The sequence below is a fragment of the Protopterus annectens genome, chromosome 2.part1, assembly GCF_019279795.1.
Source record: "Protopterus annectens isolate FY-2018-M chromosome 2.part1, PAN1.0, whole genome shotgun sequence".
Classification (NCBI taxonomy): Eukaryota; Metazoa; Chordata; order Ceratodontiformes; family Protopteridae; genus Protopterus; species Protopterus annectens.
Genome location: NC_056729.1, coordinates 1704550601 through 1704563916, shown reverse-complemented (window position 1 = coordinate 1704563916; position 13316 = coordinate 1704550601). Strand labels below are relative to the sequence as shown.

General features: G+C 40.0%; 1 protein-coding gene across 3 annotated transcripts in view; it reads left to right on the top strand.

Moving 5' to 3' along the window:
* Window positions 1–13316, top strand: part of DFFA (DNA fragmentation factor subunit alpha) — a 561231-nt gene that overhangs the window by 292758 nt on the left and 255157 nt on the right. For all 3 annotated transcript variants that reach the window (XM_044063154.1, XM_044063153.1, XM_044063155.1), the window contains exon 2: window positions 9586–9747. In XM_044063154.1, coding sequence (XP_043919089.1) covers window positions 9586–9747 — 162 coding nt within the window. The remainder of the gene's footprint in view (window positions 1–9585; window positions 9748–13316) is intronic.

Genomic DNA, 13316 nt, shown 5'->3' with positions numbered 1-13316 from the left:
CCAACAGGGAAGCTAGGTCATTAGAGAGATGGGGGAAAAAGGTCTACACCTCCACTACTTTATCTATGAGAGCTTTGAATTGCCTTTTTCATATGTTACAATATCAGGATTTTCTGTTAGAAGATTTACAGAAAACATTGGCCTCTCCTGATCCTTTAGACAGGAAGTCTTTGCAGGAAGCTGTACATAATTCTCAGCAAGTCAGCAATCACTTCCTGCAGTGTGGATATGATGCACTGGAAGCTTCATGTAGGGCAGCTATGACAGGGGCAGTCATTCGTAGACATGCATGGTTAAAAGAACAACCTCTACCTGATCATGTTAAGGCAAAACTTCTGGATGCACCCTTGGAAAAGAACAAGCTTTTTGGTGCTAATGCTAAAGATGTGTTAAAGTCCATCGAGGAAAAAGCAAAATCAGTTCAGACGGTTAAAGATTTCCTCCAGGTTCAGCCCCCCAGATTCAGTAGGAATTGGCCTTCAAAAAACTGGTCCTTTCCTAATCCTGAAAAATTTCAAAGGGTTAAAAACAGACGTGGCCGAGGAAGAGGACAATACAGAGGTCCTTACAGGGGACGACAATAGCAGCCAGCAAACCAAAGAAGTGACACAGGGGTTTCCCCTGCCCCACAACCACAATCTCAATGACTTTCCCCTACTGCCGCCTACCAAGGAACAAATAGAAGCTCCCTTGGGCGGAAAATTATCTCTGTTTTCAGACAATTGGCACAGATTGACAAAGGACAAATGGATTTTGGACATTATAGACCAAGGTTACAGGTTCCATTTTCATACCTTACCAAGAAAACAAGGCATGCCAAACCTACCACAAAACCAGAGGGCAGAGGCTATCAAGCAAATTTCTCTGCTGGCTCGGATAAAAGCAATAGAAAGAGTTCCACAACAAGAACAAGGCCAGGGTTTTACTCAAGACTGTTCCTTGTTCCAAGAAAAGAAACTCAATGGAGACCAATACTGGATTTGTCCGCATTAAACACCTTTCTCATAGTACCAAAGTTCAAAATGCTGACTCTACAGCAACTCCTTCCCATGCTGGGCAAGGGGTCTTGGCTGATTACTCTGGACCTCAAGGAGGCATACCTGCATGTCCCTATCAGACACAGTTGCAGAAGATACCTCAGATTTCTTGCAGGGCCAGAGCATTATCAATTCTCAGCATTGCCATTTGGCTTATCTACTGCGCCCAGAGTATTCATAAAATGCCTGGCTTCAGTAATTGCTCATTGCAGGCTCCAGGGGATCCAAATTTACCCGTACCTGGACGACTGCCTCATACGAGCGGATGAAAAATTGATGTTGACAAAAAACTTGAACTATGTCATACGATTACTTCAGGCTCTGGGATACACAGTCAACTTCCAAAAGTCAAGACTTCAACCATCCCAGCAAATAACCTTCTTAGGAGCCAAATTAGACACAGCCTCTCAAATGGCCTACCTGACAGAAGACAAGCAAGAGAAGTTAACTCATTATTTCAAAGGTTTGGCAAAACTCACCCAGATGACTGCAAGGAGATTCCTACAGGCCCTGGGTTACATGGCATCCTGCATTCTCCTGGTTCCATTAGCAAGACTACACATGAGAAAGCTTCAATGGTACCTAAAAAGCCTATGGTCTCAGCACAGCAACAACTTAGAGACAACCATACCGATCATTCCATGCCTACAAAAGGAATTCCTATGGTGGGCCTCGGTAAGCCAGGCAAACACAGGTATGTCATTCAAAAAAACACAGATAACACAGACCATGACCACAGACGCCTCAGACCTTGGATGGGGGGCGCACATGGAAGGCAGATGTATACAAGGACAATGGTCTCCAAAGGAAACACATCTGCATATAAACCAAAAGGAAATGCTGGCAGTAATGCATGCCATCGAGGCCTTTCGACAACAACTTCAGCAAGGCCACTTACTGATACGGACAGACAACACCACTGTGATGTGGTATATAAAAAAGCAAGGGGCACCCATTCTTACCCCCTTTGCAGACTGACAATGAATCTTTGGGAAAAATCACTGAGCCTAAACATAGTTACAATCCCAGTTTGTTCCAGGCAAAGACAATGTGCTGGCGGACAGCCTAAGCAGGAATTTCACAGATCCACACGAGTGGAGGTTACATCCGAAGATCTTCACACAACTCACTTCGACATGGGGCAGGCCAGAAGTAGACCTATTTGCCTCTCACCTCAACCATCATCTACAAAAATTCTGCTCAAGGACATACCATCCACAAGCCTGGAAAATAGATGCTCTCTCATTCAACTGGAACTTCCTAAAAATCTATGCATTTCCACCTCTGCCACTGATGACCTCAGTATTACTAAAGATCAAAGCAGAGAGACCCAAGGGGATCCTAATAGCTCCAGACTGGCCAAGACAACACTGGTATCCACTACTACGGAGCATATGTCACACCAAGAAGTGGGCCCTTCCCCAATGGCCCCTACTTTTGACTCAACACAACTTCAAAACAGTGCATCCAAACCTTCAGACACTACAGCTAACAGCCTGGGAGATCCCATGAATAACCTCAATCTATCTCTCTCCAAGGAAGTTCAGTGGATATTAACAGAGGCTCGAAGACCATCCACCAGAAAGGTTTACTTAGCAAAATGGAAGAGATTCAGCATTTGGAATACCAACAAGGGACATGATGCATCATTATTGAATATCCCACTCATCCTGGAATATTTGGCAGATATGCTACAGAATGGACTCTCATATTCTTCCATAAAGATACATGCTTCAGCTATTTCAGCTAGATATAACACTGATCCGCCTGTCTTTTCACATCCTTTGCTAAGGCAATTCCTCAGGGGAATCAAGAACATTAAGCCACCTAGAAAGGCTCCAGTGCCAGCCTGGGATCTCAACTTTGTCCTAGAAAAACTGACTCTACCTCCATTTGAGCCAGCAGCTTCAGTCGACTTACAATTTCTCTCATGGACGACAGCTTTCCTGTTGGCAATTACCTCAGCAAGAAGGGTTTCGGAACTACAGGCCCTAATGGCAATACCACCGTTCATAATCTTTCACAGAGACAGGGTCTCATTAAGGACCAACCCTACTTTTATGCCAAAGGTGGTATCTAGGCTTTCTTTAAATCAAGCTATTCATCTGCCTGCTTTCTTCCCCAATCCTGAGAACAAGGGGAAAGACTGTTGCATACCTTGGACATTCACAGACAACTTCGATACTACCTGGACAGAACCAAGACCAGTAGGAAGTCTGAACAACTTTTTGTAGCTTACGCCCCTGCAGTCCAAGGAAAAGCAATTTCAAAACAGACTATTTCAAAATGGATTGGACATTGCATCAGATTCTGTTATTCCTTTCATGGGAAGACTGTTCCAGCCAATGTGAGACCACATTCCACCAGAGCTACAGCCACCTCTACAGCATTCTTAAGAGGGGTGCCTACAAAGGACATTCTAGAAGCTGCTACATGGAGCTCCATGCATACATTCTCCAAACACTACAATCTCCCTCTATATTCCAGATCCAGAGCAGGCTTTGCTTCGGCAGTCCTGCAGGGTTTTATTGACACACCATCTTTTTCCTAGAGCATTCCTCCTCCCCCAGCTAAGCTATGGTATTCTACCCATATGTTATGACTGCAGTTGCATCCTTGAAGGACATAGTACAGTTTTGTACCTACCATAAATGTAGATGTCCGATAGATATGCAACTGCAGTCGGATTTTCCCTCCCTCCATACCCCTCTATGCCTAGGGTCCACTCCTATCCCTGTTTTCTCTTAGCTGGGGATATCTGTTATGGTGTATCTGTTTATTGCTTATTTATTTGTCTGGAATCCTGTTTTTCTCTTCCAATTTGATTACAGCCTTCCTTGGAGGGCACCTGGCATCTGGGGCAAGAAACACCGAAGAAAATGGCGTCGGCTGATGCTTATGTACTCCAGCCACTCTGACGTCAGAGAGAAATGCGACATCAGCCGACGTCGGACCCAGACTTTGGAATCCGGCCGACCGAGGGCTGCCTGAGGCAGGACAACCCATATGTTATGACTGCAGTTGCATATCTATCGGACATCTACATTTATGGTAGGTACAAAACTGTACTTTTTGGAATGGCCCAGCCAGAGCCCAGACCTAAATCCAACAGAAAATGTGTGGGGTGACCTGAAGAGGGCTGTGCACAAGAGATGCCCTGGCAATCAGACAGATTTGAAGCACTTTTGCAAGGAAGAGTGGGCAAATATTGCCAAGCCAAGATGTGCCATGCTGATAGACTCCTACCCTAGAAGACTGAATGTTGTAATTAAATCAAAAGGTACTTCAACAAAGTATTAATTTAAGGGTGTGGACACTTACGCAACCAGCTTATTGTACGTTTTTTATTTTTTATATTTTTTTCCGCTAACAGATTTGTTTGTTTTTTTCAACTGAATTGTACAGGTTATAGGTCAAATAAAAGGTGGGAAATGTTTTGAAAGGATTTAGTGTGGTCTCATTTTTTTATTTCACAAAAACCTGGCATTTTAACAGGGGTGTGTACACTTTTTATATCCACTGTACATCCAAAATCCCAGTCTTAATTTCTTGAGTTTCCCCCTTGTTTCATTATCATCCATTACCACTTTGAATTATAACTTTCTGCTTTTGTTATGCATGCAAGCCTTAACTTTGTATTTTTAAGTATCCCTTCAAATCAGGTAAATCTAAAACACATTGCCTATTGCAAGCATCAGCTTATCCCACTTTGCTCTTGCTGTCTTTTCTTCCCAGGTAAAATCCTTCAATTTTTATTATCCACAACCTCTCCTCGGGTTGATAAATGTATGCCTGACCTGTATACAGTACTGAAGGTACTAAAACTATGTTCACTGTTTGTATCTTAGTAGCCATATCCATAAATAAAAGTTTCCAGTTTCACAATATTTGTATCATCTTTTGTTTAGTCTCTTCCCACATATGTAAGTACCTAATCTTATGTCCCCATAAATATGGGTATTGATGAACCAGTTTGTGAAGACCTGAAACTGTCTCAAGATGTTCCACATCACAGAGATGTCCTTTTCTGGATTTATCAGGTACAGAATGATATCTGCAAATAAAGCCAACTTTTCTTGATCACCTTACGAATTATATCCTTGTATTTGTATTTCTGAGTCACTTATTTTCTTTACCAATGGCTCTAAATATAAGGGTCTGTATTAGTTCTCCAAAATCGCATTGCAGCGAACACCTAGTCATTGACCGTCATATAGCGAAATTTATTTCAGCGATTCGCTGAATGTACCGAGGGCAAAGAAATACTTGCCCTACAGCACAGCTTTGCCCTTTTCTCCACTGTGGTGCAATCTCAGAGTTGGTATATATAGTTGGGGGGGTATGGGGGAAGAAGTCCTCCATGTGGGTGGGTTTGATTTGCTTAGCTGTTGGTCTGTTGTGCTGTAGGGCAAGTATTTCCTTGCCCTCAGTAAATTCAGTGAATTGCTGAAACGATTTTCGCTGAATTAGGGTCAATGATTAGGTGTTCGCTGCAGTGCAATTTCAGCGAACTAATATAGACCCGAATTTAAAGCAAATAACAAAAGGGAAAGACGACACCCCTGCAAATGAATAACAACCAGAACAAAAGCAGAAATATTGTAAACAAAAATATAGCTAGTGAAGAACACAAACTGCAGAATTGCTCACCAGAAATTTTTTTTTAATAATATAAAACTCTAGGGCTTTGGCAAACAAGCCTTTCTCAGAGTTAATACAAAGTGAGAAAAACTCCACAGTTAAATAGCAAAATATACCACCCATCATCAATTAAAACATAAAACAATTAAGACAGTAAAATATAATTAACACTTCAGTGTAAAAGAGCCTTCTACTCAACTTCTTTGTTCAAACCCTGAGGCAACATTGTGGTGTCCCATCCAGCTGTCCAGGTTCCTCATGATCAGTGTTATGGAGGTGCTCTATTTCACATGAATTGGTAGCCTGTTCCAAAGATGTGGTAGTCACTGGGAGATAAATCTGTCCCTCCAGCATGTCCTGTTTAAGTCGCAGGCCATATTTAGGTCCCTGGAATAGGTATCCCTAGTCCCGTTTGATTTACTGATATGCAGCAAGTTCATTAAGTTTGTGTCTTGGATTACTCTGTAAGCCAAGCACAAGTCTCCACTAAGGAGTTTATCTGATATGGAATATGGAAGATTAAGTGCATCTCAAGTCGGTTTGGTCACAACACTGCCACCCCTTGAAATTCCCAATTCTTTTGTTGCCCTTCATACTTTGGTGGATCAGCCAGGAGTGCCTTTTACAGTTCCATCCCCTTGTCAGAAAGTTTACACATGTGCTTCAGATCTGGCATGGGGAGCATATTCAATGAATGTAAACATCCAGGGTGTTTGGTCAGGGCAAGGCAGAAAAAAATTGCATTGACATCAAAGAAATGAAAGTCCTGATCCTAGCCCTTCAGTCTGTACATTGCCTCTTGTCTCCAGGAATCCTCCAAATCCTCATAGACAGTACCATTGTAATATAGTGCATTGTACATCAACAGACAGGAAGAGAAACATTTTTATTTGTGCAGACTTACCATGACAAACTGGAAGACGGACATTAAACACAACTTTTTTAGGCAGCGTACATTCCCTCAGAGATGAATACAGTGGTGGATTATTTGAGCACATCCAAAGCAGACTTGCACAAATGGATGTTGAATGGAGAGGTCTTCCCACAGATGGATCTATTTGGGGAGTTCCTCACTGACAGACAATTTATCTTCTCTCTCACTGGGTAGCTCAGGGTGTTTTGCCCCAGAGCTGCATGCCAAGTGGCTTGGAAAACGGGCACTGTCTGTCTCATGAAAAGGGAAATTCCTTTATGCTTTTCCTCCCTCTACTCTGATTTCTAAGGACCTTCTCAAAAATCAAGAAGTACAGCACAAAGATGTGTCTGTAACCCCCCTTTTGGCCCACAATATTGGTTCTCCCTTCTCTTCCACCACACGTTACCCCACAGGATGGACTTGCTCACACAACAGAAGTGCTCCTTCTGTATAAACCTGACAGTTTAGATGATAGGAATCTGATACCATTCATTTTTTTGAGGATGTGCTGTAGGTATTACAGGAGGCTACAAAAACTGCTAAATGAAAAATCTTGTATTTCTATATGGAAGAGATTTTCTGTTTGATGCCAAAAAATGACGCTTTTCATATGGGTATTCCTACTGTTCTCTCATCTGTGTGAGATGCTTAATTAAAAATGGTATATTCTTTCATTAAGGCACATTTGTCAGCCATCTCCCCCTTCTCACTTTTGGATACACCTCTTTCTGCATGTTTTTGAGGTCAAACAGGTTTTAAAAGGTATCTTCCACATCAGGTCACCAAGAAAATATATTCTTCTTTGGGACCTGAATCATGTTTAGGAAAACTTCTCTCTCTGTCTGTCTCTCTCTGTCTCTCTCTCTCTCTCTCTCTCTCTCTCTCCATCCTTTTGAGCCTGCTTCTTACTTATCTATACAATTTTGTACATAGAAGGTTTAGTCATATTGCTTACTTCAGCAAAAAGAATCTGAGTTGCAAACCCTTATAGCTTTTCCACTTTTACTCATTTTCCATAAGGTTGTGGTGTTCCTTAGGAATGCCCTTCTTTTATGCTTAAACTTGTCAGTGAAATATCATTAAACCATTGTATAAATATGCAAAGTTTTCTTCTCCAGTCCTCAAAATAGAAGAGTGAGAGAATTTTGCATTCGGTGGACATCCATAAACAACTCTGATTTTATTGTAACAAAACTAAAACTATTGGATAACTTTTAACAATTATGTTTCCTTTCAATTTGAGACGGTGGGTTCCCCTGTCTCGAAAACAAACCATTTCCATGCAGATTTCCTTGGCTGTTTCCTTTTATTCCGTTCATGGTAAATCCCTTCCAGGCCAGGTTAAAGCCCATTTCACCAGAGCTGTAGCTTCTGGTGCAGTTTGCAAGGGTCTGGATACAAGGTCCAGTTTAGAAGCAGCCACTTGGACTTCCATTCATACCTTTACTGAGTACTGTAAAATTGATGCCTTCTCCAGGACCAGGACCGATTTCTCCAGATCTATTCTCTAGTGAATTTTGGATTCCCACCCGACTACTCAGACCTCCTCCCAAGCACTCTTAAAAGCTTTTGGAATCTTCCCCTACGTTATCAGTACTGCAGCAGTAATAAAGGAAGGACAATGTACAGTTGTATAAGAGCATACAGTAACAGTAGATGTCCAAGTAGATCACTGTTGCAGTATTGATACCCTCCCTGCTTTTACTCCTTTTTTCTCGTATATGAGATCTATAAATGCATGGGAACATGCATACTTCAGGTTACTAGTATTGTGTGGCATGACTGTCAGGATGCCATTGAGACAAGGATGTTAGGGCTATGCAGAAAAACCTGATGGCTACCTAGGTGATGGTCCCCCATGACAGGTTATCTGAAGAAGATTGTATGAATGGACCAATGTGCTTCCAGGAGGGCAAATGGTTGTCAGGAAACTGGGATAAACAGATTAAAAAATGGTATGTGACTTGTATTTAAAACTTTATAAAATGGGGCCAAAACAGCTTAATATGTCTAGGTTGAAGACAAATGTGGTGGTGAGGGCATGATAGATAGTATTAAAGTAACACAAGAGATTCACAGAAACGAAGTAGTATCATCATTAAAAAGAATAATAATAATAAAAGTCTGCTTAACAAGTGGACATAATTCTAATATAAAGGACAGATGGCTGACATGGGATACAGAGATTTTTTTTTTTTACAGAAATGGTGGTGGATAATTTGGAATAGCCTTCTTTTTCATAGGTTCATAGGTAAGTACTAGGCTAGCTGCCTTGCGAGCCATTTTAAACCTAGCCAATTTCCTTTTCAAAGGTGAGAATTAAACCCTGTACCTTGTGTGCGTGTGAGGTAAACACTTTAACCATTATACAAACCCCTCTAATGTTTGACATTGTAGTAATGAAATATTAACTGATTTAAAAATTCGTGGGACATGCATTCATCAAATTAATGCGCGAAGTGAGGGAATTATAAGGTTTTGAATAAGTGGAATTTGCAGCTTTTCCTGCTGACAAGGGAATTGAAAGACTGGACGAGCCACACATATCTTATTTGCTGTCATCATATATGTTTCTGTTTGTATGATTGTTCTGCACTGACATCTATATAATATGTTGGTTGCTGAGAGGATCTTAACTTTTACTGGCATCCTGGTTGCACTTACAGTATTAGCATCCCTGTCACCGATTTTTACTTCCCTTCCTTCATCTGTTGTTTTGTGACGTGGAGTGTGGTCATTCCTTTTAACTCCTTTTATAAGCATGTCTTAGATTCTGGTAGCTTGATTAGGTATTACATTTATGTGGTAACCTCGAAAACCTGGGAGCCCGTAATGATGCATTGAATTAAATGTTTAAATGAAAAGTACTTTTTATTTAATCACAGTTAATTGTCCCCACTGTCACTTGAATATAGACTGCCATAATACAAGACCTTTATGTGTTTTCTTCCTTTGTGTAAACTTTTTTTTTTTTTACTTTTTTGCCTGCAGCATGTAAGAATTTGCACATTAGTAGTGATCCAGAAGCAATCATGTTGGTACTTGATGAAGATGGTACCATTGTAGAAGATGAGGACTACTTCTTGTGCTTACCTGGAAATACGAAATTCATGTTGTTGAAAGAGAAAGAAAAGTGGAAACCACCCCAGACAGGTACCATTCACTATAAATTCTTTAATTTGTATGCCACCTGTAATTTGTGAATGATTTACTGATCACTAACTAGTGTTGGGAAGCTCAACTAGTTTAAAAGGTAACATTGAAGGACTTTATTATGCATTTCTTGGTTTACATGTTCATGGTTAACATGTTCATGGCCATGGTTACTTGTAGTGACAAAGTGGCCACTATGTGCAAACAGTTTATTTAGCAGTTCTTCTGTGTAAATATTTTAGTATATCTTGATCATGACACACTAGAAAAAGAGAGATTTCAAAGATACCCTTAAATACCTACAAATGTACTTAAATTAACTCAACTGTGTGTTTTTAGGCTTAGGGTTTGGTTTAGTGTGTTAGAGTTATGGTAATTATGGCTAGTGTTAGTGTGTTTAAGTTAGAATTGTTAAGTAGGTTATGGTGGCAATTAGTGCAGGGTTAAAAAAAAAAAGCAGCTGGAGTTGAAAACTTACCTTGAGTAGAAAGCTGTTTTTGTATCTCATAGTGTTTAGCAGTACCGCAGGAGCCTGTCTACATATGAGAGACGGTCACAAATAAATCATGTTACATTCACAAAAGGATGAGTTGCACTTGGCTGCTAGAAGTAACCTATGTCAGGTTCATATCCTTTTCACCCCTTATGACTGTTGCTCGAACTCGCTGCTTAATTGTTTTATCTCTTCTCATTCAACACATCTCTTTGAAGTGGCTTGAAAATTTATTGTGACTTTTCTATAAATCTGTGTGTTATGCAGTATTATAGTAATTCATGCTGGTGAGATATGGGCTTCATGGGGCTTAGCCCCCTTTATGTCAATAAATGATTGTATGTTTTATTTTAAAATGTTTGTGTTTTGTAGCTTTCTTCATTTCATAGGTGTATACTAGACTAATGACCACTAGGGCCCTTATAAGCCTACCTGTACAAATGAAATGTGATCCACAAATTTGATTTATACAGGGGTAATTTAATGCACTTGGGGTTGTCCTAATTCACTGGTAATATTTTTTATACATTTTTTTTGTTTTTATTCATTTATGTAGAATAGATTTAGATTTAGACTTTATGTATTATTAACCACCTTCCCTTCATCTACCACCCAGTAATTTGATGATGTGGCTGTTTAGGCTTTGCACTTGGATTTTCTTTTCTTCATCATGCACTCCTTACTGAAACAAGTAGAGAGCTATTTACAAATATTAATTTTTAATGCATTTTGGTAGATATGTAAATTACCCCTGAAACATGCGTTTCAGTCCATTTTCTCAAAAGCGAATAGACGCGCACATATCTTTGATAATGTAGTGAAGCCAAAATGCTTGACATCATTAGATATGGGCACTGCTGATTCATTTTATTACACGTCCTCACTACTCTTTTTCTTCTGGTTCAGTGTTTAATTTTTTTTTATTTAATTATTTATTTGCTTGCTTGCTTTTGTTTACTTTGAAAGTCCATTTGGGTTAGCACCAGTTTTTAGTATAGGCGTGAAGAGTAAAGCTACACATTAGCAAGAATGAATTACAAAGAAAATAGGAGTTGCTGTTCAATAATTTCAGCACTTGAAATATATAAGTGGATATTACCAAACCAGAAAGAAGTAAAACATTCTTAGAAACATAACACATTTGATATCTTTTGTCAGACATTCCGTGGATACGTCCCTTTGTCAGGCCATACTGCCCCAGGGCAGTATTCTTTCATTACAGCATGTGGTTGGCATAAATTTGTTTAAATTACTCTCTGTCGCTAGAGGCTTGCTGCAACCATTTAGCTTTATGGCAGTTTCGGTCTTTATGGTCACGCATACTACATTTCACATGAGGGTGTGTCAGTGGACAGCTCACCTTCAAAGGTTCATTTTAAAACAAAAAACATCTTTATTGAATTATCGCTTATGACATAGGCAGTCATACTTTCAGCTGCAAACATAAATCACTTGTAATCTTTTGTGCAGTCATTGTCAGTGAAACATTACATAGCTCATTCAATTTCTGCCTTCCTTTAAACCCCATTCCTCCTGCAAAACATTATTCTGCATGTATTGTTCTCACAATTCCTATTTTTTCTATGTAATTTGCTCCAACCCTTTTCTAAATATTCTACTTCAGGTTCTTTTATCTCTGTAACTATCTTCACTACTTCTAGTACAGTTGGTTTAGAATCTGATTTCCATTTTTTAGTAGTTGCTTTTTTGACAGCCAACAGAATGAAATTCAGCAAGATATTACTATATGTAGTCATATCAGATTCTGTATCACAGCTCAAAAAATCCTTAGTTACATCACTTTGATCACCAAGTATTTCTGACAGAGTAGCCTACGGAGAATTTTTAAAGTCTGCCAACTTATTACACTCTCATAAAATACGTTCCCAATAACATCTTTCTTCCTCATCATACCTCCAGCATTTGCAGTCTATCTGCGGAAAAATCATTTGGAGTCTGCTTAGGACATAAAAAAACTATGCAAACACTGAATCTTCTAAACTTTGTTGCATATTTGGGAGGCGTACATATATATCCACCCATTGTTTCTTTGTGAATTGCTTATCCATTCTCTCTTCCCAATAATTTCTAATCTCCTCTGATTGACTCCAAGAATTATCATGCAGTCTTTCAGATACCCTTCAATTATCACTTTTTAGCACCAGCTTCTGTTCAAGAGTCTACTAAAACCCTTATAATACTGTTTTTTCACTTTATCAGTCCTTGTTAGGGAGGCAATCTGTAGCCTGCACCCTAAATGAGCTGTTGTCCTCTTCCCATTCTATTACCTTTCCCTCTCTAATAATTTACTCCCAATACCATGGTTTCTTTGCCAGTTTCCCCAGGAAATTCCAGTCCTGTGTTGCTTATTCTTTGTGCCCCTATTTGCAGTCATCCCTAGTGGCAGAATCTTCTTTGTCCATTCCCATGTTGCTTTAGGTCTTAGAATTCTTTCTGCTACTGTACAAATATACTATTTTGTATAGTTATTGCTATTTGCCTTAATGATTTGCATCCAAAATCTCAGTCTCTCTTTATTTCATAGATTCATAGGTAGGTACTAGGCTATTGGCTCTAGGGCCTATGCATGCCTAGCCAAGAAGGTACCCTGGCTTTTGCCACCCAAGAAAATTATTTTCCTGTGCCCCTGTTGAGCAGAGCCACAGAAGTGATCCCCGGGGTGAATTTCCTGTTTCCCATCCAGTCATCAAGATTTTTCTTAAAGAGTACTAATGAGGAGCTTTGTTTGATATAGATAGGTAGTTTGTTTCAGAGTATGGGAAGTCTCTGGGACAGGAATCTATCCCTCCAGCATGTTCTGTTTATTGTGGTGGCAAGGTTTAGGTCCCTAGAGCGTGTAGCTCGGAGGGACTGGGATTTCTTTAAGTGGAGCATGTCCAACAGCTCTGGGTTTGACCAATCTTTGTATGTTAGGCAGAGATCACCTCTGAGTAGGCGATATGCAACAGAGTAAAGATGGAGTTATTTGAGACGGTCTGCATAGGGCATCTGTTTAAGGCCGGTAAGCTTCTTTGTGAGGTATTTCTGTGGCCTTTCCAGTTGTAGATGTCTTGTG